At 38.3% G+C, this 27,668-nt stretch overlaps 1 protein-coding gene across 1 annotated transcript; it reads left to right on the top strand.

The window, feature by feature from the left end:
- The first annotated feature begins 139 nt into the window (after positions 1 to 139).
- fam91a1 (family with sequence similarity 91 member A1) lies at positions 140 to 27,668 on the top strand. The gene is made up of 24 exons (XM_036566272.1): positions 140 to 430; positions 1,764 to 1,848; positions 4,631 to 4,782; positions 9,505 to 9,562; positions 11,470 to 11,537; positions 11,787 to 11,900; positions 13,664 to 13,754; positions 15,181 to 15,243; positions 15,566 to 15,672; positions 15,827 to 15,865; positions 18,045 to 18,157; positions 18,319 to 18,428; positions 19,144 to 19,253; positions 19,513 to 19,599; positions 19,893 to 20,022; positions 20,964 to 21,112; positions 21,958 to 22,092; positions 22,190 to 22,303; positions 23,280 to 23,352; positions 23,440 to 23,583; positions 23,890 to 24,000; positions 24,125 to 24,248; positions 24,358 to 24,427; positions 25,775 to 27,668. Exons 1-24 carry the CDS (start codon positions 359 to 361, stop codon positions 25,958 to 25,960), a joined length of 2,505 nt encoding a protein of 834 aa, XP_036422165.1. The 5' UTR covers positions 140 to 358; the 3' UTR covers positions 25,961 to 27,668.

The following is a 27,668-nucleotide window of genomic DNA, read 5'->3' as shown; positions in this document are numbered from 1 at the left end:
TCCATTAAATGTCTTCTAAAAAAAGGCTCCAGTACGAAACAACATGAGGCAGTGTAACAGAATCATTTTGGAACAATTTAATCCTAATTTCTCTCTCATTCATTACAACCACCTCACACGTCACTCGCAGGGCGGAAGTGACGAACGTAGCCAGGAGCGTGACGAGGGGTTGCTTGGAAATACAACAAGGAAGTAGATATTTAGCTGCATTAACGGTCAAATAATATTAATAAAAAGATATTGTTTAAAAATAATCTTTGAGGTGGACCGGCGGCTGTAGTGAGTGTCGGGGGGGTGTAGTCGTGTTGGACTTACCCGAGAGCCCGCAGCGGTGTCTTTTACATAACCGAGTCCAGCAATGAACACGGACGTGGAATTTCACATCAGACAGAATTATCCGTGGAACAAGCTGCCCGCAAATGTCAAACAGGTAAAATTACGGCGCACAACAGCTCATAAAACAAGCACGCTGTGGATTTCGGGCACATTTCCTTCTCTGGTCACTTGTCATGTATTCAGTAGTATTGCTAGCTTCCTATTCGCCAGCTTCTTGTTCGAATTTCCCCGTTCCACCTTAAATGGTGCAGCACTTACAGTTACATGTATTCGAATTTTCTCATGTAACGTGATTACTGCACCATTTAAGGTGGAACGAGAAAATTCGAATAAGAAGCTGATTTCAGCTTCGTGGTCCACTTGCACTCAGCTAACCGCATCATCATCCTCATCATCCGCATCATCCTCGTTATCCTCGTTATCCTCCTGCTCACTTCCAGTGATCTGGACATCAGATTCCTGTACAGTAGAGTGGGTTCCGTGAAAACATCATGCAGCATGTCCGTGTCGATGGTTCAGTCTTAACTGTAAAACCATTCAGGGTAATTGTAGGAAAGCTGCATGGGGTCGTTTGCCAAGTTTGCCAACACTGAGCCCTCTGCTGCTGCTGCAGGTGCAGTCTTTTAGTTTATTTACGTAGTGCTTCTTACATCTGACATTGTCCGAGTCCAGACCCCTAATGAGCAAGACGAGGGCGACTGTGACAGAAAAAAAAACTCCCTAATAACCTAATAAAACTATGAGGAAGAAACACTGAGAAGAACCAAATAAGAGGCCCATCCTCCTCTGGTCAGTATTGGATGGTAGAATTATGATTAAAGATGAACTATTCACTTGTTAGGATGTAAACAAAGTAATTCAGGGTAGTTTGGTATGAAACACTGCATTCTAGAGAAACTTGCCGTGTCAGAATTGTACACAGTGGTAGTGATAGGAACCAGACTTCTGAAAGATTTAGTGCCTCTAAAAGCTACTCTAAAAGCTAGGATATAGCCTAATGTGCATTTTAACAATGTGTGCAGAATGGAGAAATCAGTGTAGGGTGTTGTGAAATTTAGTACTCAACAAAAACAATTTTTTTTTCAGATTTTCAGATCTTTATCACAAAACACCATTATCAACATTACGTTAAAAACTCAGCACTCATGCAGGTTCACTGTTTGTTTTGGATTGCAAATAAAGGGCTATATTTGTGTTGTATACATCGCTACTTCTTGTTCTTATCACCATCACTGTAAAGAAATATGAGTCATGTCAAAACATTCTTTGTTTATATCAGATTGAATTTTTATTATATGGAATTCCCCTCTAAGTTTTTTAATGCAGTACATAATCCTGCTCTTTTTAAATTGCTGTCTGAGCTGTCAGGATGCCGAGATCTGAGTGTGCTTTTGGTCTTATGGCTCTTATGGTTCTTTCCTCTACAGAGTCTTGGGAACTCACAGAGGGAGTATGACAAACACGTCCTGCTGTACAGTATCAGAAACCAGCTGCGATTCCGCAATAACTTAGGTAAGTTTCGTAGCTTAATCATAGCACTGTGATATCTTTGTCACTGTCAGTTTCTACAAGAGCATTTAAAGTAATCCAAAGTTTTACACCCATTGAAATTGAGAGTTGTTTCAGTTTCAGGTTCATGGACAGTTGCGAGACAATGTTTGCAAACCCACTGTACATTGGTATTATGTAGATTTCTGGATTAGTGTATCCTAAAACGTAATCATAGTGGTTATAGTAATAAAGACAGTCTTATTTAACAAACAGCTCATATGACATTTTAGTGAACAAAAGATTTGACGTGCAAAGTTTATAGTTTGAATGTTGTTATTATTAGCAAAATAATTAGCAGAAGTGATTAAAATGTATTTTGGTTTCTTTGGCTCTTTTATTGTGATCAGAACCAAAATTATTTATTAGCCTAGTTTTCACATACGGAAAATGTTTATTTAAAATAAAAATGCTATGAATAACGTAAATATAAATACACAGAGTATGCATATGTGCACTACTCTGCAGTTTCAGGTGGAAAAGGCAACAGGAAATGGTTTAAATGGCAGCTGTACCAAGTATTAAAATAAATGCATTACGGTGAAAGAGTGAAGTGTTTGTTATGCATTTACAGCACATGACATTGAGCACATTTATCTGGTGCAGACACTTTCTTACCAGTTTGAGGATTTGTTATTAATGTTCTTCCTTATGAAACCTGATCGGCTAGTTAGCAACAGTTAAATTCAGACCGTGAAAAGACTCTGATCTCTGCAGAACTGTGGTCCAGAGGGAACACAGTTTGACACACCTGTTAATTTTACCAGAGTAGGTTTTGTGATTTTGACAGTGATTTGTCTGGCCAGTAAAATGTTTATGTAAGCTTAATTTCTTCGAACAACCCAGATAAGTTGGACTGAAAGGTCATAGCCCAGATGTACATGCCAAATAAGGGTGGGTGTTATGGTAAAAATATCATATTGTGATACCTACAGACATTTTCACAACACAACAAATATTTTGAAATTTTTTGGTCAGTGTTCTTTAAACATGAGCAATATCCACAATATGCTCAGAAAAGCATACTGTTTATCACAAAATTGTATAATAAAATAGAGTAATATTGACATATTATCCACCTCTAATGGCAGTGTTAAACAGTAAAATTACATGAGGTAACACTCACAAACATCTGGATTTACGTGAGATGAGGTCTGAGATGTGTGAAAACAGGTCTTCTGTTGCAGAAGGAGCTGCATGTTCAGTGAGTTACAAAAGGACATTCACAGTTTCAGCCAGTTTAAGAGGAAATTAATTACTTTACGTTTTGTTTTTTGTTGTAATTTAATTTCCAAGTTTTCCAAAAAAGTTGGGATTCAGTGCAAAATGTAAATAAAAATGAAATGCAATGATATTCAAATCATATGAATCCTATATTTAATTGAAAACAGAACAATATCAAATGTTTAAACTGAGAAATGTTCTTGTTTTTTGAAAATATATGTGCCCATTTTGAATTAGATGACAGCAACACGTTCCAGAAAAGTTGGGACAGGGGCATGTTTACCACTGTGTTACATCACCTCCTCTTTTAACAGCACTCTGTAAGTGTTTTGGAGCTGAGGAGACTGGCTGCTGTAGTTTTGATAGTGAAATGTTGTTCCATTCTTGCTTGATGTAGGATTTTAACTGCTCAACAGTTCAAGGTCTCCTTTGTCACATTTTGTATTTTACAATGTGACAAATTGTTTTCAGTGGGTAAAGGGTCTGGACTGCAGGCAGGCCAGTTTAGCAACCTAACTCTTTTACTACAGAGTAAAGCTGTTGTAATACATGCAGAATGTGGTTTGACATTGTCTTGCTGAAATAAGCTAGGCCTTCCCTAAAAAAGACATCGTCTGTTTGGCAACAGATGTTGCTCCAAAATCTGTGTGTGCCGTTCAGCATTAATGGTGCCTTCACAGATGTGCAAGTCACTCATGTCATGTGCACTAATGAACCCCATGCCATCATGGACGCTGGTCGCTAGGGTTTAAATGATTTGCACATCATTGCATTCTGTTTTTATTTACATTTTGCACAGCGTCCCAACTTTTTGGAAACAGGGTTGTAGTTTCAGACCTAATTTTAGTATTATGGGGCAAACTCAGAGGAATTTCAGCTTGGTCTTGTTTCCTTCAGATGAGTTTCACCATTTTGGCAAAGCTAAATTAGCACAACAGTAGAGTAAGCACAGGTGGGTTTCAGGCTTCTCTCAAAAACATTGGCATGTCCTGAGTATTTAAGATTTGACATAAAAAGGATCCACTTCTAAACCATCCTTCATGCATCGATTGATTCATTTTTTCTCTATATTATTATTTAGTTTTCATTCTTGCTATAGTGGACTTTATACTTTAGATTTAGTTTTCATGACATTTTTATTTGTGTTTTTTATCACTAACAGTTTTCATTTACATAATATTTTTAATTAACGCTGATGATCCTGCTCCACAGTTATCACTGCTTGACTTGTAAACACTAGGTATATTGCAGGTTCATAATGGATTAAAATCACAAATCTTGTCTGTACTACCTTAATTACAATACCCCCCAGGTAAATAGCAGTAGCTTCCTTGGCTCTAATAGGGCTTAAGACTGTCTTTATTACTGTGACCCGGATGAAGATAAGACCAAATATTTAGAGCCGTTCATGAAGAAATCCAGTTAATTCCAAAGGGATCACAAACTTTTTCTTACTACTGAGTTTTAACTTATGAACTTCTTCTACTTGATTTTTTAAGAAACAGTTTGTTTTTCTTTACAGTTAGGCACGTTAAGAAGGATGAGAGGAAGTATTACGAGGAGCTGCTGAAGTACAGCCGAGAGCACCTCATGCTGTATCCGTACCATCTGTCTGACATCATGGTTAAAGGACTGAGAGTCACTCCCTTCTCCTACTACATCAGCATCATGGAGGTACAGTATGCTTTTTACTCCTTTGTGTACTGTTTTTTTTTTATATTTTTAATATATTTATAACCTTTGCAGCTTAACTCAGAGTTCGCTTCACAGAGATACACATTACATTAGTGTGTTTGTTAATCAAGTAGTGTGTTTATTTCTGAAACTGGCCATCTGTTGACAATGCTGTCATCTTGCATTTGCATGAGAACATCAGTTCTGTAAACCTTGAGGATATTGCATAATTCTTAAACTTTCACTGTGTAAGATTTTTTTATTAAAATTGAAATAGTGGCATTACTTAATCAGGAGAAAAAAAAACACACTAAAACATGTCCGATGGCAGCTCCAAGTCACCCATTAAAACTTGATAGAGTCATTTAAAAATCAGAAGTGTCAGGTTGGAGCTTTACGGACCACGTCATATGTCTTATATTAATATGTGTTAATGTCACACACATAGGCTCAAAAAGTTCCAGCTCAATGTCCAAATCCAAAATCAACATTATACTGATGAAGATATGATAACAATAATAGATAATTCATTTACATTCTCAGAAATCACATCCTTAACCAGGTTTTAAGTGAGTTCTTTTTGAATACTATTTCAATGCACTCGCACACATCAGATCCATCCTTGTGGGGAAGGGGTCCGAAGCACAACCCATGTTACTAAATGTTCTTCTGTACATTAAGTGCAGTTACACATTTCTACCAGAATAGTCCAAATCCCCAGAATCTACATAATGTACCTTTAAATAGTGCTACTTGATGTTAAAAGCAGTTTTTTGTGACATTTACAATATCAGATTTGTAGAAACATGAAGGATAGCAGAAATACAGAAACATCAATCAGCAGTACACAGCAGCACAGTTCTTATACTGTGTAAAGGTGTGGTATGATGGGTTAAAGGGATTCCAAATCCAGATGTAAACAAAGTCTGAATGAGTGGTTTGAAGTGAAATAGTGCAGTGTAGAGAAACTTACTGACTCAGATTTCTTTACAGTGGTGGCTGGATTGTCTACAACACAACTGTAGCCATTTTGTATGCAATCCAAAATAATCAGTGTACTTACATGTCGCTTTTGAGTTTTTATATGTAATGTTAATTATGGTTAAAAGGTAAATGCAAAAAAAAATTTTCCTTTGGGCAATATTTTGCCTTACGGCACCCTGCATGTAGCTCTCTGCCATTAATGGACTTTAAAAAATAAGCTTAAGGGCCTTAACCTTATCTTAAAACTGTTATAAAACAATGTCTCTTGCATGAAATTGTATACATAACATAATAGCTTTTATACATATTAAACGCCTGTATATCTGGTTCCTGTCACCACCACTGTGAATAATTCTGAATCTTTAAGTTTCTCTAGAATGGTGCATTTCAGGTCAAGGCACTCTGAATAACTCTGTTTACATAGTAACGATTTAATTATGCAGAATTTAAAATGAAAAAAGGTTGAAATTCAAAAACGCTTTAATAGAACCCAGACAAACACTAGTAAGATTCAAATGCTGGGCTAATATTTATTTAATCTGTCACTGAATTGTCTCATACTGCAGTACAAGCATAACGCTACCTCCCACATGCAGACACCACTGTCTCGAGTCATCAGCAACACTGTGAATTGAGATCTGTCACAGCATAAGGTTGCCTTGGGCTGGCCACCAAGTTGTCATTCTGAGTGCTGTTGGTTTATTCATTTTTCCTGCTATAATGGAGAAAATTCTCAGTGTATAGATGCAGCAGGCAGTGCACTCAGTGTGAAGTGTTTTCTGGTGGTCTGTTTGATTTGCTTCTTATGACTCATGCATTTCAGCTTTAAGTCTATATGCATTTGCAGTGTACAGAAGAGAACAGTGACAGAACAACCGTGCTGTGCTTCGGGAGATTAGCCAGTGTATGTGGCTTTAACTGGTGCAGCTGCAGTACTAGACTTTGAACTCAAGACATGTGATCCATGTGAGTCATCTAAAAGAGCGTGTCCTTGCTGGAGGAACACCACCAGAGGCTTTTTGGCAGGAATGCTGATTTAGGATCTCTTGTTGCTTTTTATTGTAATATATTATAGAGGATGCATGTCTTTATACTCTTCTCTAGTTCTGAGCTAATATACTGATAGATGGTGTAAATGAGGGCAGAATTACATGTGAATTATGTGCAAACATCTTAGGTCAGCTGGGGAAATGACATGTAAAACTCTCTGGGCAGTATGTTTGTTAAAAAAACACTGTGGGAATAAAAATAAACAGTGTATTCTGATGTTTTGTTTGTCAGTGTGTTGGCTATACCATTTCCAAAGCTGTCCTCGAAGAGGCCTGTGTTTACAGTTACCATCCATTACCTAGTTTATCTAATCATTCATTCTTTATATTAAATCAGTTCATCATAATGTAAGGCATTTAGCAACTACCAAAGTCTAAATATGTCAGAGGGTGCAGTGAAATTAAGTAAACTACTAAAGGGTAATGTAGGCATATAAAATTCTAAAATAAATAGTTTGAACCCTTTAAAAAAACTGCAACGTCTTTAAAGCGTTCAACTCTTTTGTCAGTAAATTCTGTTTTTCTTACGTGACATGGCATGACCAAAACAAAGGACTTTTTTTTCTTACATACTTTTAAGAAAGAGTAGGCAGTGTATTGCATCTTAAAGATGACCTTCAAGGTGCAGTACCAAGGTCAACAGCCCTTTCAGAAATAATAAAAAGTCATGGTTAGGCTGGTTCATCGTATCAAGTCAGGTGGTGTGACTCCAGAAAATCATAACACTGTGGAATTGTAATAATGTTTGTTTATTTGAAAAAAAAATTATAAAATTATATGAACTTGGGTCCAGGGATAAAGGTATATATGGCAGTTCAAGTACAAAGACTGCTTCATTTATGTTTTCAGTAGTGGTAAACAACAACTTCAAAACAGAATAATTTTAATTAATATGTGGTTACGCCATATGACATTGTGATTGTATGATTACACCACCTCCCTTGGTGTTACAGTTGATCATTCTGTTTAAAAACAACATTTATATCATAATAAAAGATACAAAACATCAGTATCAATGCATAGAATAGATTCTTGCAGATACAAAAATGCACATTATGTCCTCTTTAATTAAATGAATGATTTAAAATGTATTCTAATCTTATATAGTGTTTTTACAGTCAAAAACAGACTTACTGCTAAGATAAAGAGTAAACAGTTGTCATGCCAGCTTAAGGCCTTTTCAAAGTATTGTACATTGCAAAATGTAAAGGTACACATATTTAGTATATATACACCTCACAGCATATCATCAAAACTGGAGCACTGCACACAAGAGAACCCATCACACAAAAACCAGCATGAATGCTGTAAATTGTGCAGGCATTGTTGTAGTTTAGCCATAACACACTTTTATTAGTACTGTTATTCTAGTTTAGACCAGTAGTTAAATCTGCCTTTGTGGATTCATTCATGACATAGCAATAAATACAGTGTGTCAGAATTAACACTTCAATGCCAATGCTATCATAATAAGAGTTCCATATAAATCTACCGTTACATGTAAGTTACATGTAATTCACTACTACTACTGCTTCTAATAAAAATAATTATTGTTGTTATTATTATTATTAGTAGTAGTTCTTGTGGTTTTTGGTGATATTGGCAATAAACAATAAACACTGACTAAGATGTGCTTAAATGAGTGTATGATATGAAGTTAAAATAAGTAATAAATAAATAATAAATAAATTAAAATATGGACACGTTCCCCTGCATTTTTGCTCCCCACTGGCTACCCTTGTAGAAGACCCCCTGGCTAGTAGCCCCCATGTACTTTGAATTTACGTTTTCTGATATAGTCTAGTTTTCGACATGTCTTTGTTTAGAAAGACATAGAGAGATTTTTCTTAATGCACATTGCTGCATCTGTAATTTTGTTCCTGTGAACAGCCCTTTAGCTATATTCTCACTGTCACTCAGTACATTACCACATTAGTTATTATTAATATTAGTTTTATCTCATATTATTATACCAGAGGAGTTCCTTCATTTACTGTGTTGGAAATACATTAGAATGTGCTGAAATGAGCAATTTTTTACTTATTAGCTCTTTGTGTTTAATTGTATGCCTGATGTACAGTCCTTTGCTCTGAAAAGCACTTAAAAAACTAACTTAAGGTAGAATATTTTTTGTGGGAATTGTTCACTGTTTATTTGCTTTTAACAATTGAAAGCTTAAATATAACTTTGCCTATAGGCTCTTCTGGTCAGACTGATCATAGTTAAAGTTATGATTTTTGTACCTGCATAAATCGTGTTGGTTCTTTTTCTTCATATAAATGTTGCGTAATAATGCAAATATTGCATATAGCTAACTGTGTTTGAAATTAGTACAGTTGATGACTCAATGTTTTCTTGAACTGAGAACTTTATCAGAGAGAAAAAAACAAGTTTGTTGGTCTTATGGAAGAACATATGATAGTGGCTGGATGGCTGGTTAAATGCTTCCTCTAAATACAGCACTTCAGATTGAATGTACATAAATGTTTGCTTTCAGACTCTAATATTTATATTACAATGCTGTACTTTTAGAAATAGCACTGCATGGTCAGTGGAGGGAGATATTGCCCATCACTTTTCTGTTTGCTCTTTTCACCTGAAACATGACTGAATTAGAAATGTTGGCTCCATGTTCTGAATGTAGTGTCTGTGGAACATTAAATGCTCTCTCTTTACCCCATGTTCCCAGGATATCATGAACTGTGAGAAGAGTTATGACTCCCTGCCCAACTTCACTGCTGCTGACTGTAAGTTTTAACCATACCCCATTCTCAGTGTATCCCTGAAGGTTATTAAATGTTATCAGTGAGCTCTCATGCACGCTAACAGGGCCACAAGCCATGTAGTACTGCTTTCCAATGTGCACAAAGTACAATGCAGCAGTCACTAAAATAGCTTGGTTTGATGGATGCATTAAATGCTGTATCTTACAAATTACCACACTTCCTTTATACTTGAGTTCATGCATTATAAATTGCTGTTTTAAGATCATGTGTTATAGATTGCTATATTTAGCATGTTTAGTAGGCTCTTTGATATCCAGCATCAGAGTAACCTCAAGTATTGTACAATCTAGAGTAAATACAGTATAAATGAATATAATATATGGTATCAATTAAACATCAATTGTATTGTTTTACTTGTGTTTCTTATAAATGGTATAAAAGGGTGGCTGGAGACTTTCTACAGTACAGTAGAGTACAGTAGTGTGCAGAGAAGCTCTCTGATAAGTTTTTATTGTCTGTTGAGTTGAGGCTTGATGCTTCTGTGTACATATGATCATATAGAACTCTTCCATTTTGCATTTATTTGAACCATTTCATTTGTCCATTTGTCTTATTGAAGACATTTGAAGAACGAAGCCTCTCCTCTTAGCAAAGCATATTGCCTGAAGGATAATATATGTTCATACATCCAGGCAGTCTGCAACATTTGGATAACTGCAAAAAATGTGTGAAAATGGTTTTCATAAAAATCCTGCATTTTGGAATAGGCTGAATGTCTTTATGGCGTTTAATTTACTCCAGGCAGATCAAAAAGTGTGCTGTAAGATGATGTGTGTAAGGTGTTAAACTTTAATGACGAATAGTCAGCCATGATTTAAAAGGGTGGTTTAAATGTATGTTTGTTGTAGTGCTGGGTGATACAGTGGACCCAAAAAGTTATTGAACGCTTTAAATAGTTAAGCATTGATAAACTTTAACTAAATGATATTTGTTTCAGAGAGAAAAAAAGACTTTTGGTACAGAATCAAACAGATGGTAGACTTTTTATGTGGAGAAAATATTAAAAACTTCAATCAGAATAACAGGCTGTGTCTTCTTAAAAGGCGGGGATACTGGCATACCTTTTAAATGATGTTTACCCTGACTGGCTGTTTCTTTCTAGATAAGTTACTGAGAAGGACTATTGAGTTTTCCCTGGTTTTTTAATAGGTTTTAGGAAGTAACATAGTAGGAAAAAAATGAGTAGTAAGATAACTTTTACTGACCACCACGCAGCAGGCTGGGGTTCAATTCCCCGCCTGGGCAAGCGCATCACGCTGTCCCAGTAAGAGTCCTTGGACAAGACTCCTAATGCTGCATTTGTCTGCCTCTGTAGTCACTCTGGATAAGAGTGTCTGCCAAATATGTAAACATGAATAGAATTGTACCCAAACACTGATTAGGAGGTGTGGCCTTTTGGACGGTCAGCTGGTGGGCCTTCCAAAGCCTCTTCTCATCCCACAGTCTGAAGTAGGTGCTCGCCTTACTCTGCAGAGTTTGCTCCACGGCCCTGGCACTGAGCCAAGAACATAGCTGTTAGTCCTGTCCCTCTTCAGTGATCACAGGCTCCTGTGTGTGTGTGTGTGTGGAAAAAGAAGCTGACTGCTGGGGCTTGAGGAGTGGGAAATCAGGATGACTCATTGTGTTTCTGAGCTTTTTCAGCTTGCTTGCACTCAACACTGAAAGCACAACTACTGTTACAGATATGCAGAGAAAAGCTCTGACTCTGTAGATACAGCGCAGTGAATTTCATGACTAAGATTATGGGTGGAGTCATGGTGATGATATGATGCTCAATTAGTAACATTTGTTCTTTATTGGTTGTACATTTTATGCCTGACTATGCATGCTGTTCACACATGTTTATGAATATTCTGTTTCCCTCTCAGGTCTGAGGCTTCTTGGCATTGGGAGGAACCAGTACATTGACCTGATGAACCAGTGCAGGTCGTCCAAAGTAAGAAAAAAACGCTTTGATGTCTTCAATCTGTGTTGCGGTTCTTTCATGTTTTTGCATCTGTGTTAATGAAGTCTCTGGAAGCTCTCTGAGGGTTCTGAGCATGATGATCATCAGATGGTCCTCAAATCTGGCTGTTTTCAAGGGACCCAGTGTAGATCAAGTGAAGCAGTCCTCAGAGAGTCATGCCTTGTACACATAATGAAATTCTCACACTGTTGCCTAAGCAGCATCTGTCTCCGAACCCAGAAATTCTTCCGCAGAAAAACAGCAAGGGATCTTCTGCCGGCCAAGCCAGTTGAGATCTCAGTGGAGCCCTGGTGGGTAGCACAGACTGGCTACATCACTGAGGATGACATCAGGGTAAGGCACAGTAAATAAGCAGTCTCCTTATGTTGTATAATGCATATTTGGAAGTGTCAAGGTATGGAAACTTATCACAGTTGGTACCTCAGGTAGAATGCTAGGTGGTAAAACCAATGGGTAACTCTTTATTTGAAGCTTTCCTACATAGGGACATAATAACGCATACGTAAACATTTTAAGTATCATTTATAAAACACCCACTGAATATTTATGAGCAGCTTATGCCAGTAATCACAAGACGTAAGATGTTTTATGAAATAAATTACACTACGTTGACATGGGGGGCTTTAAATAAAGTCATAGGCATTTGTTCCATTTGTTAAACTGTTATGAAGCATCTATCCCAAATAATGGAAATTTTAAGGCAGAAGCCTAGTTAAGAACAGTACATGGCATCAAAATCAGTTCTGTGGAAGATTTTGATGCCATCAAACTTAAATGCGAATTTTTATTTAAGTTTTCACATACATATGAATATACATATTCCCATACAAAAACATTGTACCTGTGTAAAAGTAGAATTTATTTTCTATGCAAAAGTGGAAGTTTCCTGTCTGTATTTCTCCTTGAGTGTTATGAATGGAGTAAATGTTCACTTTAGTTTAAGGCTCATTATGTCAGTAAAATGTCACTTAATACAACATCTTATATCATCTTGAGATTACCTGAAATAAGCTATTCATACATGCTTAAGTATTATTTTACACATGATATAAATGCATTACCCAGTCCTTATGTGTTCAGCCTCTGTGTGGATAGCCTTCAAATAAAGTGTTACCAACTAATGCACGTTGTTCTGTTCAGGATTCATGAAGTCCTTATGTGTCTTAAAGCTTAAATAATTTTCCATCATAGATAGCAATGTGAAAAAAAATATTGTTACACAGTATTTTAATAATATAAAACCAAATTCATCGAATATGCACATACACTGTATGGCCAAAAGTATGTGGCATCCCTCTTAATGATTGAGTTCAGGTGTTCTAGCTGTAGCAGTTGCTAACAGATATATAAAATCAAGCACATATCCATGCAGTCTTCCTAGACAAACTTTGACAGTAGAATGGGAAACTGTCAAAGGATGCCACCTTTGCCACAAATCAGTTCATAAAACCTCTGATCTGTTAGATCTGCCCTGGTCAACTATATGTGCTATTATTGTGAAATGGAAGCATCTAGGAGCAACAACAGCTCAGCCATGAAGTGGTAGACCACGCAAACTCACAGAGCGGGTCTGCTGAGTGCTGAAGCACATAGCACTTTAAATTACCTCTCCTCTGTCGCATCAATCACTAGAGTTCCAAACCGCCTCTGAAAGCAACATCAGCACAAGAACTCTGCGTGATGGGAACGTTATGAAATGGGTTTCTATGGCTGAGCAGCTGCACACAAGTCTAAGATCAACATGCGCAATGCCAAGCATCAGCTGGAGTGGTGTCCATATAGTATTTTGGCCATATAATGTATATAAGTGTGGAATATAAATGCACATATGTAATTTGTAAGAATCTGTAAGAGTCTGTTAATTTGTTAAAAAAAAAAATATCAAAAAATTTAAACATGACAAACAATTGCAAGTGTTAAAGCAGTGCTGTTCATTTAAAAACAGAAACTGATCAGTTTTGCAGGCATCTGCTTTCTTGGGTGTAAAACTATCAGCATAAAACAAAACAGCTTGCAGTTGCTTATTTGAGAGTTTGCAGTTGGATCAATGTTTGTGTTGCAGTGTGTCTGAGTGTCATTGTGCTGGATGATTGCAGATTTGTTCCCCAGCAGAGAAGAGGGCCATTGATAAGATGATAGATTCTGGACCCCAGCTGGCTGGATCGATGGAGTACAATGTGGTTCTCAGTGAGTGCCATATCCGCTCAGCAGGCCGTGGAGCTTGCTCTGACAGGAATCTGCTTAAATGAAAAACAGTTAGAAATAATGAGACATCTCATTGCCATGTGCTGTAGACAGGTGCCATTAGAGCATTCATACAGGCTGAATAGTGATGAAGGCTAATAGAACAGGCTAATAGAACTGCTGTAGGTATCATGCGTAAAGAGGGAAGCCTTGGGCTTAAATTCATGTTTGCTATCCACAATCCGTTTTAGCTCATACTCTGAATAAACAGCAGAAAAGTGTTGAATCATCTTAGCATCAGCACTGCGAAGTTGGTTAGTGAGTAAAAGCTTTGAATCTAATATTTCTGTGTGCAAAGTATATGGTATTTAACCAGCTGCACGCAAGTCTAAGATCACTAAGCACAATGCCAAGCGTCGACTGAAGCGTTGTAAATCACAGGGCATGTCACAATGACATAATCCCAATGATGTGGCATGGCATAAATCTTATTAAAGGTAAAATGCCACTTTACTTAAAGGCCACTGAAATTTGCACATTTGTTAAACAAGCCTGACTTGTTAAGCTATCGTGGTATGCTAAATTTTGGCACCCCTGGACAAAAGACACGTGGAGTTGATTAAGTGAAAATAGGATTTTTAAAAAAAAAAACATATCTTTAATTGAAATTATGCATTTTAAAACAAAGAATACAAGAAATATATAAGCTCTCAGTACATAACCATTCCGTACATTGTAGCTATCTCTATATTCATATCCAATAAAGGAAAAGCTTAGAACTGGGTGGACTACATTCTTCCAGTGCATGGCAATCAAAAACGTTTTGCCTGTAGTGTACAGAGATTTACAAGTTTGAATTCATGTTTTTTTAATGACAGTATTTCTGAGATAAGATCCAAAATACAAAGCTTAGGGCATACTGGAAATACCGTACCAATAATTTTGGAAAGTGTGCCTATTACTTCAGTCTAAAAACTTTCCAGATACAACGCAACAGGGCCCCTTATATACATTATGTTTTAGTTTATTTGTAGTTTGGATCATGCACCAATTGACAAGGTTTATTCCTGAGTGCAAATAGCAATCAACTCATGTTCTGTAATTCTCCCTGGAGATCTTGGCACCATGCCAGTCTTTTATGACCTAAGGATTTAAAAAGAAAATACATTTTACTGCACAATTACTATTTATTCTCTGAAATTAGGAGGGTTAACATATAAGGTGCAACCTTATGGAAGGTGCAACCTTTATGGAATAATTGTTTGTAATTGTAGTTGTAATTGTTTACCTGGGTCTGGATGTCTTGAAGCCTTATGAACACTGTCCCACAGTAAAGCGTTACCCTCATTCCTTTAATAATACTTTGTTAACTGAAGGACATTCAGAACAGCAAATTTCACTTTTGTTTTTTTTTCCCTTTACTGTAAAGGTCTGTACAACAGGGGCTATATATATCTCGATGTGCCCATATCTGATGACAGCTGTATATCAGGTATGTAGTAATGAGCCAAAGTAAGTGACTTTATTTTTACACCTTTCCGCTAATGTGCTGTATTAGACTGTGCACTGTTTACAAAGTGTTGCCCTTTTAAAAGGTTTTAGCTCTGACTCTGGTTTTAGCTGCTAGTGTGTAGTGTTGCTCTTAGCCACAGGTTGTGTGTAATAGCATCCGTGGGCACCGTTTATCCATAGGAGAAAATGGGATAATCACAAATCCATTTGGAGCTATGGCAGAAAAAACATTTGAGCTGCAGTAGCATTGAGCTGCCCAGGAGATAGGTCAGATATGACCTTTTCCTCTGATCCATTCACAGTGCCACCTTTGGAGGGGTTTGTCATGAACAGGGTGCAGGGCGATTATTTCGAGACACTCTTGTACAAAATCTTTGTGTCCATCGATGAGCAGACTACAGTGTCCGAGGTAGGTGTTTAAAGTTTAAGATGCCACAATGCATTCATTAATCACATTTTTCAAATACATGCTATAGTTTTCACTGATGGTCTCGGTTTCTCAATTTCCTTCCACTATTCAGATAATTCCCTTTTGTCTCACTCTTTGCTATTTCTGTTGTCAGCTGGCTAATGTACTGGAGATTGACTTGGGCCTGGTGAAGGTATGTATTTTAATGCTATTTTCATGGCATGTTGGATATAAAATGATGCCATTCTTACTGACTGAGAAAGGCAAATGCTGCACCTTCTCCCCTTTTATTGCTGCTGACAGAATGAAGCGTCAATTATCCAAACCCAATGCTTTATAATGGTTGCAAAATAAGGCAGTCTTTGAGACTGTGGTATGGGCTGTGCAGAATGAGGACAGCTTCACTATATTCATTCTAAATAGGATGAGAAACACGTTTTCTTTGTAGCTGTTTCATCAGACACAGTGGAAAACAAGTTTGTTTTGGTACATCATGATCACACAATTCATTTTAATTAAAAACCAAATTCAAAGAGGCTCAAAGGACCTGATCTTTACCAATGAATTTATTTTCACTCGAGGCTGTCAATGTTCATTTTCATTACATCTTGATATTTTCCTAAGACGGGTAGAATATAGCATACTCATCCCCCCCCCAGTCATCTAATCCCATTAGTTTGAATCCATTTATTCAGTTCAATTGATGGCACTGGATATGACTGAATAAATACCACTGTGGGTTTGTGTGTGACTCAGTGTGCCAAAAACACCACATCCCGTCTCAGACGTAATGCAGAGCCTACTTTAAAAACAACCCAAATTGGCAGAATGTTTGCAATATATGCAGCCTGCATTTATGAGCTATATGTAAATTGTGTATAAATTGAACCACAGGCTTTGTCAGGTCATATCCACCACTCCCCGTGGCATGGACACAGACAGAGAAAACGGTCTTGAACTGAATTGGTGCCTGAATCCCATCTAGCCTGACCTACTTTTCCCCAGCACCATTCTATCTGTCGGAGGAGCCAACACAATTTTATCTCCATGTGTGAATGTTCTCCAATTTTCGTTTTCATTCCTCCTCTCCTAGCATCATTTCAGGGCTGTGAGCTTCTGACTGCTGCTATGTACTGAACAAGACTTTGAGAGAAGTTCTAAAATTGTTACTTTTTTGCCAGGTTGTGCTGCTGAGCAGTGATACCGTTTTACTCAGGTGGCTTGAATTTAATGTTTTGTCATGATGAAATGTCACATGTTATGAAATGTCACATTGTATGATGTTGAGATGACGCAAAGATTAAATTGATCAAGGATGGAATTTTGCCAAATTCTCTTCACTGATAACAGACAAACCTAACATTAGAATAATCCCTCATTAAATTATCCATGAAAACAGAAAGTTTCAGATCTAAAAGCTGTCTGGTTAAGTCAAGGTCAAAGTCAGTGTAGAATACTTGATGTGTACACTTATGAGTGCTTTTACCAACTGAATTCTGTATTAATTCACAAGATATTTTAAAAAAATGTTCCTTTTAATGGACCATGGAACATAGTAGTGATAGTTGGGGCAGTCAGCGTGTTAATACAGTAAATGTCCAAAAACTGTATTAAACAGACCCTCCATAAAAACCTGGTTTTGTTTAAACATAGGGACTGTCAACTATGTTCATTAATATATTACGAAAAGCTAAAACGCTGATAAAATGACTGGAATATATTTTGATAGGCTACTGAAAATTCTATATTCTGAATTGTAAAGTTATATTTACCTCTCATTCCTAGCCTGTAATATGGACAAAATAGTTGTCTGTCTTATCGCTTTCCATACTGTACATTATGGTTACGCTGCTGTTCTCAAAAAGTGGTCCTCAGTAGCTCTTGAAAGCCATTGCCATCCACCACGTCCTTCAGTGTAATTTTGCACACCCATGTGTGTTTTCCTCTCACCACCGTATATCACACTTTCTTTTGGAGAACATGGATGAAATAGTTGTCTCATCGCTTTCCATATTGTACATCACAGTTATGCTGTTGTCCTCGAAAAGTGGTCCTGAACACCACTATTTTTATGCTTCGTTATTTAGTATGACTAGCAGAACTAGTTACCTATTGCGCCCTCATGCGTACAATTCAAAAATGTTCCTCTACGAATAATAAACCCACCTATTCAAATAGGAACTATTGTTTGTTGAAAACTGAAATGATTTATTTAACTGAGAGCATTGGTTTAACAGTTATTTATTTGGCTGTTAATCAGTCAGTCATTTGTATCACTATTTGAAAGTGACCATGACTGCTTTTTCCTAAGGTTTTGTTTTATTGTAAGACTGAATGAGCATTAGTCTGAGCAGTGTGTGTTCTGACTGCAGAATGCAGTGTCCATGTATTGCCGGCTTGGATTCGCCATAAAGAAAGGTCAGGTGATCAGCCCGGACCAGCTGCACCCCTCATGGAAAAGCGCTCCTTCAGTCAACAGGCTAAAGTACGTCAATCAGGCCAGATCACGATTTTGTTTAGAACTGTAATTGTCCTTTAGAATTTTTCTGCAACTAACATTTAAGAAACCTTTAAAACTAGAGCTTAGCACACCTTCAAGTTTGGTGGTTTATTTGTGCATATGTGTGGGTGTGCTTGTGCTGTCAGGGGCACTATGGACCCTCAGAAGATGCTGCTGTCCTGGGAAGGGGGCAGTCCAGTAATGGAGGCAGGTTCCTCTGCTACTGACACTGACACCACCAGTTTGGAGGACCAAGGTGAGAGAGCGCTCCCTAGAGACAGGGGTTGAAATGTAAAAACATTATTCAAAGTTGGGAGACACCTGCTCATCCAACATTTCCTCTGAGGGGTATTAATTGTCCACATTTCCTGCAGTAATAGCCTCTATTTTCTGGGAAGGCTTTATGCTGGATAAAGGGAACAGGATTTGATTGTATTCAGCCACGAGAGCATTAGTGAGGTCAGATACTGATGTTGAATTATTGGTTCTGGATTACAAACACCACTCCAGCTCACCCCAAAAGTGTTGGATGGAGCTCAACAGCCCAGTGCTAGGGGCCTTTATACGCCTCTTGGCACTGGGCATGGTGACCTTAGGCTCATGTGCAGCTGCCCTGGGAGTGCCCCATTCTATCGACCAATGCTTTTATGGTGAGATTATACAAACTTTTTGCGCAGTTACACACCTGTTTCAACAATATTCACTGTAAAGTAGCTGAATTTACTTATTAGAAGGAGTGCCTGAATACTTTCGAACATGCAATGTAGCATTTGTAATCCAGAACAATGTTGATAAGGAAATTGAAGGCACTGTATATCCACAGAGGTCACCTACAAACATTAGGGAACAAAGTTTAGTTAGGCTTGTTTTGATTGAATAGTCACTGTTAATTATCAATGTATTGACATCAGGTACAAAGCCTGTTCACATTGTTTTGTTTGTTTGTTTGTTTTTTTCTTCTTTTGTCACAGACACAGCCAGTGTCAGTAGTCTAAGTATTCCGACAGGCCCCACCAAGAGGATCGCTTTTCTGTTTGATTCCACCCTCACTGCCTTCCTCATGATGGGCAACCTTTCCCCTGTGAGTAGCATATGCCTTCACAGTTCTGTTTAAAAACTGTTTAAGCTGTTTAAGTTTGTTTAGTTTAAAACTATTGCAAAAACTTCTTAGATGAGTTATGTAATATTACATAGTGCATTCTGTGGAATAATTAGGATGCTCCTGTATATTGAAATCCTGAGTTTTATTGTCTTTCTTTTTCACTGGTCTTTCGAAGGCCTGTTTTTTGATAAGCTATGAGACTGTGGACACATGTATTCGATTTGTTTGTGTGTGGCAGAATCTAAAGAGCCATGCAGTAACCATGTTTGAGGTGGGGAAGCTGTCTGATGAGACCCTGGACAGTTTTTTGATGGAGCTGGAGAAGGTAAAGCCCTCATTACCGGACACCATGGGAACTGAGGCTCACAGAGGAGAAAAACAATCTCATCCTCTGTGCTTTCACTTGGGGATAGGGGCCACCGCCAGGGAAGCCCGCTGACTGATTATGCAAGATACACACATACACAGTCACCTATTTCTTTCTAGCTTACCATTCTCATCACATACACACATTCAGAGTCAACATGTAGCGCTAAATCCTTTCTTTTTCCCTCATCCATACAAACGGAGAAGATGTTTTGTATGTTAAGTCTGAGAAGAATGTTTTGGTTTGTGTAGGTGGAGAGCACTGCTGAAGGAGAAGCTCAGAGGTATTTTGATCATGCACTGACGCTCAGGAACACAATTCTCTTTCTTCGCTACAACAAAGAGCTCACCCCCGACCAGGGCCCTGACATACCAAATATAGGTAATCAATCAGTGGCTGGCTTTTTAAGTTTGTATTTGTTAATTTGATATCATAATGATGATTCATTGTAATGATATTTTAGCAGCTGTAACTTGTGACTATTACAGCTAGACCCTCAGTTCAGGACATCAGTGTCAAAACTCAGTCAAAAACTTTTCTAGTACTATGTTAGTGCTAAGCTAATGGCAATTTGACTAAACATTTCTGGTTATGCTACATTTTATACAGACATTTACAGCTTGTAAAAGACATTCCATAAAGCTTGTAACAGACATTTGAACATGTATTTTACCTTGTAGCAGTTTTACATGGACTCTCCCAGTAAAGACTCCTGACTTAGAGCTGCTGCTGTTTTCCGTTTCTAACATCTGACTCAAATGCATGGGTCAGGCTTTCACTCGTATACACTCAGTGACGTATCAAGGACTTACAGAAGACCTTCAGTGACGTTTTTTTTTTTTCACAAAACTGGCCCCACCCACTGTAAATCAAAATGTTTGCAGTTCCAAATTATGTTAGTGGATAGTGTGTTGTGTTAGGCCTTCAATTAAGCTTCTGAAGGCTAACCAATGGGATAGCCAGCTTGGCTTTATCTACCTAGACATGGAGGAAAAAAACGGCACAATGGGCCATTTCACAAATTTGACCATGAAGTTTCCAACCACATTTCCAACAGAAAACAAAAATTACAAACATATATTTTTTTGATTTAACAGAAATATTTGGGCTTATACTGAAGGCCTAAAAGACCCTAAGAGTTCCCCACTGTTTTAAAGTAATAACCCATTTCTAATAGTAAGTAGCGGTACGATTTCAAAAAGTAACGCCAGTGTTTCTGTCATAAGTTAGTGTAGTACATATTGCAACACATTTGATTTCATTTTCTCATGTATGAACAAACTGAATGGCTCTAACAAGTGTGTGTGTATGTTTCCCTCCAGGCTTGCCTCTGGACCTGCTCCGCTGTGAGAGTCTGCTGGGATTGGATCCTGCCACCTGCAGCCGTGTGCTCAACAAGAACTACAAACTGCTGGTTTCCATGGCACCGCTAAGCAACGAGATCCGGCCAATCAGCAGCTGTACACCTCAGGTAGCCCCCGCCTCCCCTGAGGGCTATATTGAGAGCCACAGGCAGAAAGACTGACACATGCTGAGAGTCACACTAGTGTGTGTGTATGTTTATGTATTTGTGCCAATTCACTGCTATAATTCTTTAATTAAGAATATGAAAAGATTTTGAAGACCTGGCTATGGTGTCTTGCATAAATTTGTTTGGTGTAAAATATTTCTTGACAATGGTCTGTTAATGCCATGCATTTCATCGATCTTTCAAAAATTTGGTATACTTAAATCGTCATATCAGAATGGTTTGATATTAACTGTGCCATTCTAGAGAAACTTACCAAGTTGGATTTGTTTAAAGTGATAGTGGTGGAACCCAGACGTCTGAAGCATTTAATGCCTCTAAAAGCTGCTTCACTAAGACCATTACACGAAATGGTTATGAGTACACTGCTTGATGCCTGAGACATTGTTTAATGAAAGTTACTCATGCACATGAAGGGTGTTATAAGGCAAAATGGCCCCCAAACAAACTTTTGATTGTTTTTTTATTTATCTTAATTTTATCAATATTAGCATTACATTTTAATATTCAGGAGACACACATCTGGCTATATATGAGCTGTGCACATTATGACCCCTGGCTTGTATCATCACCATTGTAAAGAAAAAAAAGTCAAGTTTCTGTACAGTACTCAATTTCAATCATCAAAACCCTCTAAATAACTTCATTTACATATCAGTGGTGTAATTGTGTAGATATTTTGAAAAATTGGTGGAATTTTCCTATGTCATATTTTTGCTTTGTGGCAAATCGCTATTCTGATTGTTGAAGATGGAAGAAATGGAGATGACAGTTTTTGTTTCCTCTAGCACATTGGTCCAGCCATTCCAGAGGTCAGCTCGATTTGGTTTAAACTGTACCTGTACCATGTGACTGGTCATGGCCCTCCTTCTCTGCTGCTGTCCAAGGGCTCCAGGCTGCGGAAGCTACCAGAAATCTTCCAGGTCTTCAGTCGCATAAGTCTGCACATACTATAAATTTGCTCTGTTTCTTGTTTGCAAGCTGTTTGGTCATGAATTGAATTGGGTCTATGTTTATTAGGCCTATGACAGGCTCCTCATCACCTCTTGGGGGCATGACCCTGGTGTGGTGCCCACATCAAACGTGCTCACTATGCTGAACGATGCCTTGACTCACTCTGCGGTGCTCATTCAGGTAAAGAAATATCAGTGACAAAGACACACACACACACACACACATATATGTATATATATATATGCATACAAACATGCTGTTGCTGTCCTAACAAAACCTTGCAATGGAAAGCGAGGAAATGGAACTTCATATGAGAAGGAAAAACTTTACTTAAAACGTAACTTTTCTCTGGGCTACAAATCTAGTTTTTCAGTCACGGAAAATACCTGGAAATCTGCGGGTCATTAGTATTCACGTGGTAGATTCATCAGGCTCTAGAACATACAGCAACTTTATCTTCGTCAGTCAGCTTTGTTGGGCTTTGCTGCATGCCATTTATTCTGAACTCAATGAGAAATGTTACAGTTCGAGCTGTAAAGCACTATTTGTACAAGTGTTGGTGATGGATGATATAGGCACTACTTTAAAGTATTTGATTATAGTTGTGTGCAACAGTTTGGGCACCCCAAATAACATTTGTTTGATTTTGAAGTGAACACATTTCTGCACGTTTTAGTGCACAATTGCTATCAACAGAAAATCAACAGAACATGTAATTTGACTGGGGTTGTTCAAACCTTTGCATACGACTGTATGCAGAATTCATATTGGTTGGCTTGAAATCTTTGAAAAGGCTTTTTTTTGTTAGTCACTGACATTGTCATTCATTGTAAGCAGAGAAATAAAAAACAAAATACAATAAATGATCAGGGAGAAGGGGAGGTGTCGTAGGGTTTGACCATTGAAAAAGTCCCAGAAAATGATTTCCTAAAAAGAATGGGGATCTTGTTATTTTATTCCAAGTAATTTTGGCCTATTTCTATTGGCCCATTTATTAAGTAATGTCCTTAAAATGCAAAGGGTGGTATTTTCAAACAAAAAAAAAAAACAAGATTTTAATATGAGTTCATATGCCAACAACAATACTTCCCAAAGGGTGAGTCTCTGCAGAGGGGCTTCTTTTTTCACAGAGCACCATCTATCTGTGTTTCTGCAGGGTCATGGCATGCATGGCCATGGGGAGATGGTTCATATCCCCTTTCCTTTCGATGAGGAGGACCTCAAAGGAGGTACATCACTTTCAGGACTTTGTCATAGTGACTTGTCAAACAGACTTTGTTCTAAACCGATTCCTGTCTGATATCTTTGTCCTCTAGAGTTCTCCTATTCTAACATGTGTGTGCACAAGGCCCTGAAGGTCCTGCGGGACAAAGTGGACTTGGAGCACCAGTGTGGCTATATCACTATGCTGAACTGCAACAACAGGCACCGCCGCAGGGCCAGTGATGCTGATGCAGGAGGTGAGAGCCACCACCCATCCTTAACTGTCCATTCCCCCAATCTATTGCCAGGCTGATTAAGAAAAGACCTTTAAAACAATCATTAGCCAGTACTTTCGAACTTATCGACAATTGTCCCAATTACATTAGAAGAAGAAAAACAGTCTCAAACGTTTGCTGCTGCCTTTTAATAGGGCAATGTTTTTTTGGTCTCTAATTCAGTTAGTCTTTAATTACCCTCTCTGAGTTTGATTACATCGCTTATCTGGCTCCGGCTTGCATGCAGCTGTGATTGTTACTGAGAGCATTATGTGTTCTCTTTTTCAGGAGACTCAGAGCTTGGTGCAGGGTTTGATGCCAATGGAAGCAACGAGTCTTTTGAGTTAGTTGCTGAGGAGAACAATGGGGATGGCACTAAGAGGCATGGAACAGAAGGGGGTACGTATGCCTGGAGAGACAGGAAGATCGCGTTATTGGCCAGCAAAAGTCAAAAGTCATTCTTTACTGTATGGGTAATGGCAGTCTATATACATCTCATTTCATTGTTTGTGTATCTTTGTAGTGTCTTCTGTTGAAGATGAGTGGGTACCTCTGGAGCTGTGCTTTGGAATGCCCCTCTTCAGCTCTGAGCTCAACCGCAAAGTATGCCAGAGGATTGTCTCACACAAACTCTGCAGCAAGGACAGGTAACCTCTAAAACCGAAGCCCCGAATGTATTGTAATTTACAACATTTTACAGAATGTATTAAGAAAAATGATGATTGAATGGGAAATATGTTCTGCTTCTGCTTCCAGTCTTCAAGAACTACTACATTCCAGCCGAAAACTGGCCTTGAAGGTTCTGAGCTTTGTCCAGTCTTTCCAGGTAAGGTTTAATAAGCTTTGTAGCTTTGTGCTCTGTTACACTATAGAATGTTTTCTATCTAGATACAAGGACATAATACTGAATACTCTAACAAACTGAAAATAAAAATACTTATTAATGTAAACCAATTTTTAGCCACTTATAGCTGTTTTATCGAAAGATGATAGAAACCACTGTATCATTTCATCATATCATATTGGTATCATTGGTGCATCTTTATCCTGGTTCATTTTTTATTTTTGTAACAGACTGCAGTTCATCTCTATACAGAACCACAAATCCTCCTCTTTTCCCATTTCTCAGGTTGTCCCACAGGGTTTGGTTTTTGGACCTCTTTATTAGTTCCATGGTCAGATAATTCTCATGGCCTCATAACAGTTTTCACTGTTATGTAATCCCTTCACCTTTGGCTGTATGTGTGACATAAAACTATAGTTGAATGCCAACTTTAACTCTGATAAGACTGAGGTCATGTTAATTAGTTATAGTTCTGTCATATGTATCTGTCAAGTTTTAAAATTGAGATTGATATTATGAGTTATGGTGAGGCCTTCTTTAACTGCTCAAATTGGATCAGATTTTTCGACCTGTGGAATATGTTTGTCCGTCACTTAGCATGTCTGATGCTAAAGCCTTAGTTAATGTCTTTGTCCAAAATGCACCTGCTAGGGTATTCACACATACCAAGAAATCTGAACACATCACTCCCATCCTCAGTAGGCTTCATTGGTTGTGCATTTTCTTTCACATCTAATATAGAGTAGTCCTGATTTCATGTAAAGTACTTCATGGTCTCACCCCTCTGTTCTAAAGAATTACTTTACCCATATATCCCCGCTCATACCCTAAGCTCTCGATTCTGGTCTTCTCACAACCCCGCAATTCAAATTATCCTCCATCGGTGGCAGATCCTTTAGTAAAATCGCTCCTAAATTATGGAACTCACTTCCTCAAAATATTCTTTCAAATCTCAACTTAAAACTTCTCACTAACTGCTACCTAACTACTTATGGTGTAGATTCCCCACCCCTTCACCCATGTTCCTGCCCATATTCCCACTCATGTACATACATTGGAACATGGGAACATGGATTTTATCCTTACCTGGAAGTGTAATAAATTAGCTATGTTATGTTTCTGTAAGTCTGGTGGTTTCTCATTAGCACTGGCTTCAGCTGCAGGTGCTACCAGCAATAGAGGAGAATTTTAACTGATGTCAGACACAGCTTGAGCTCAAATGCATGTCTCCCCATTCCTCCTTAGGTCACACTCCTTGGTGGATATGATGATTTTGCGCGTGTTGTAAGGCACATGCTCTCTAAGCTGTTCTTTTCTCACTCTCTCTAGGATTGCAGCCAGCCTGCAGACCCCGACAGTGGGGTTTCAGGGCCCCTTAGCCAGCCCCCGGCGGAGTCTGGCGTCCCCCTCCCTGCCCTCAACCTCCTCTTTAAAGACGGCCAGCTGAAGGAGTGGAGCGGCAGAGCCCCGCCCTCCCTTCACATCTCCACTGTACAGAAAGACCAACCCACATAAAACCAGGCCCTTAGAAAACATCTCAACCAGCCCTTATTCCTCTTTACCCCATGTCCCACCCCCCATGATCAATTCCAGAATTGCCAGTGTTACTGTCTTGGCTCTGTGTCACACTAAACCCAGCATTTCAATGCACCTGCTAAATCTGGACGTGTCCAGAGGCCGAGCCAAGAGTAACACTAGTGCTGATTCAGTGAGCAGAGTTTGATCACAACTCCTAACTCCTAACGTCTCATATTATCAAGCGTCAGATATCACCTCACTCAGTGATGAGATTGTTAAGTATACATATACGAAATATTCTCACTTAAACGTGACTTGTTACATGTATAAGGACTTTGCTTGGAAACAGAAAAAATTAGGACCAATCCTGTGGTTGGAAGAAGTCACCCAGGTCTCTTGTATATGCCTATTTGTACTGTCATGTTGTGTGTCCCGATGCATGATATCATTGCACAAAATCTCAGAAGAGTGACCCTGACTGATTTGAGGTTCAACTGGGTATGCAACCATGAAAATGTTTTTTTTTCACTTTTTGCACAACACCTGTGGATGATTTTCAGTTTTGTTTTTCTTTATCAGTTTCGTCAATTCATTGGTTGAAATTTGGGTATAGATTTAGGCACCTGGAACCTGTTCCTTTGGGTAATAACAGAGCATAGGAGCAAAATTTACTCTGTAAGCATATTTTTGACATTTATTCCTCACTGTGTGGTAACACCAAAGATTAATCCTTTCATTTTCTTTTTTTCTTTTTTTAGTTTGATTTTTTACAGTGTTTTTAGTACGTTTTTATTTCGTTGCCTTATAAATGAGTTGCTTGGCACCCAGTAGACTGCAATCAGCTGTATGCTTGTACTCAGTGGTTGTAGGCTCGTTCATTGGCCAGTTGAAGGAAAACTCATTTGGACAGAGTTTACAGCTCCTGTTTTTGTAGTCCAGAGAGCACTAAGAGCCTGAGAGCGATCTCACATGAACACAGAAAACCATTCATCTCCTTTATGTTCGTACCTAGGTGTGTTGAATATCTGTGTGGGTTTAAACCGTTATCGTGATTATGTAGCATTGCTACAGAGTTGAAAGCCCCTCAGTGGCCTCACCATTGTTTTGTTTTGTTTTTTTTTTTGGTTGTTTTTCTTTATTTCTTGCCTTTATTAAGAATGCTGGTTTTGTTTCCCTATTTGAACTCTATAGTTGTGGTTGTCGATAACGATTATGATGATTATGATGGTGTTGATGCCACTGGTTAAGATAAATAAGAGATATTGGTGCAGCATGATGAGTGTTTAGAGACCATTGTGTATCTACTGTGCATCACTCCCTCACCTTCTTCCCAACGTCCATTCTTCTCTCCCTCCACTTCCACTAGTTCCTCCCTGTCACTGATCTTCTATTTTACCCCCGTCCATCCCTCTCCTCTAGATGACAAGATCCCCTATCCTTGTTCCTTACCAGTCCATCTCAGTGTTAGAGAAGAATTGTTAGTTTTATAAAGTCAACCTGCATTTTAGGAACTCTTTGTTGTAGCGTGTTTGATGGGACTGTGAACAATGCTCTTGTAATTAAATGGGTACAAAAGTGACATCCCCCCGCCACCAAAAAGAATACAGTATGATATACCAATATGTAAAAAGTATATGATAAATATGAATAAATGAATAAATAAACATGTTCCAACAGCCTTCGCCTAAAAAACATTTAGGTATGC

This window comes from Colossoma macropomum, unplaced genomic scaffold, assembly GCF_904425465.1.
Source record: "Colossoma macropomum unplaced genomic scaffold, Colossoma_macropomum, whole genome shotgun sequence".
Lineage (NCBI taxonomy): Eukaryota > Metazoa > Chordata > Actinopteri > Characiformes > Serrasalmidae > Colossoma > Colossoma macropomum.
The sequence above is the reverse complement of the archived record's forward strand: the minus strand, read 5'-3'. Positions and strand labels throughout refer to the sequence as shown.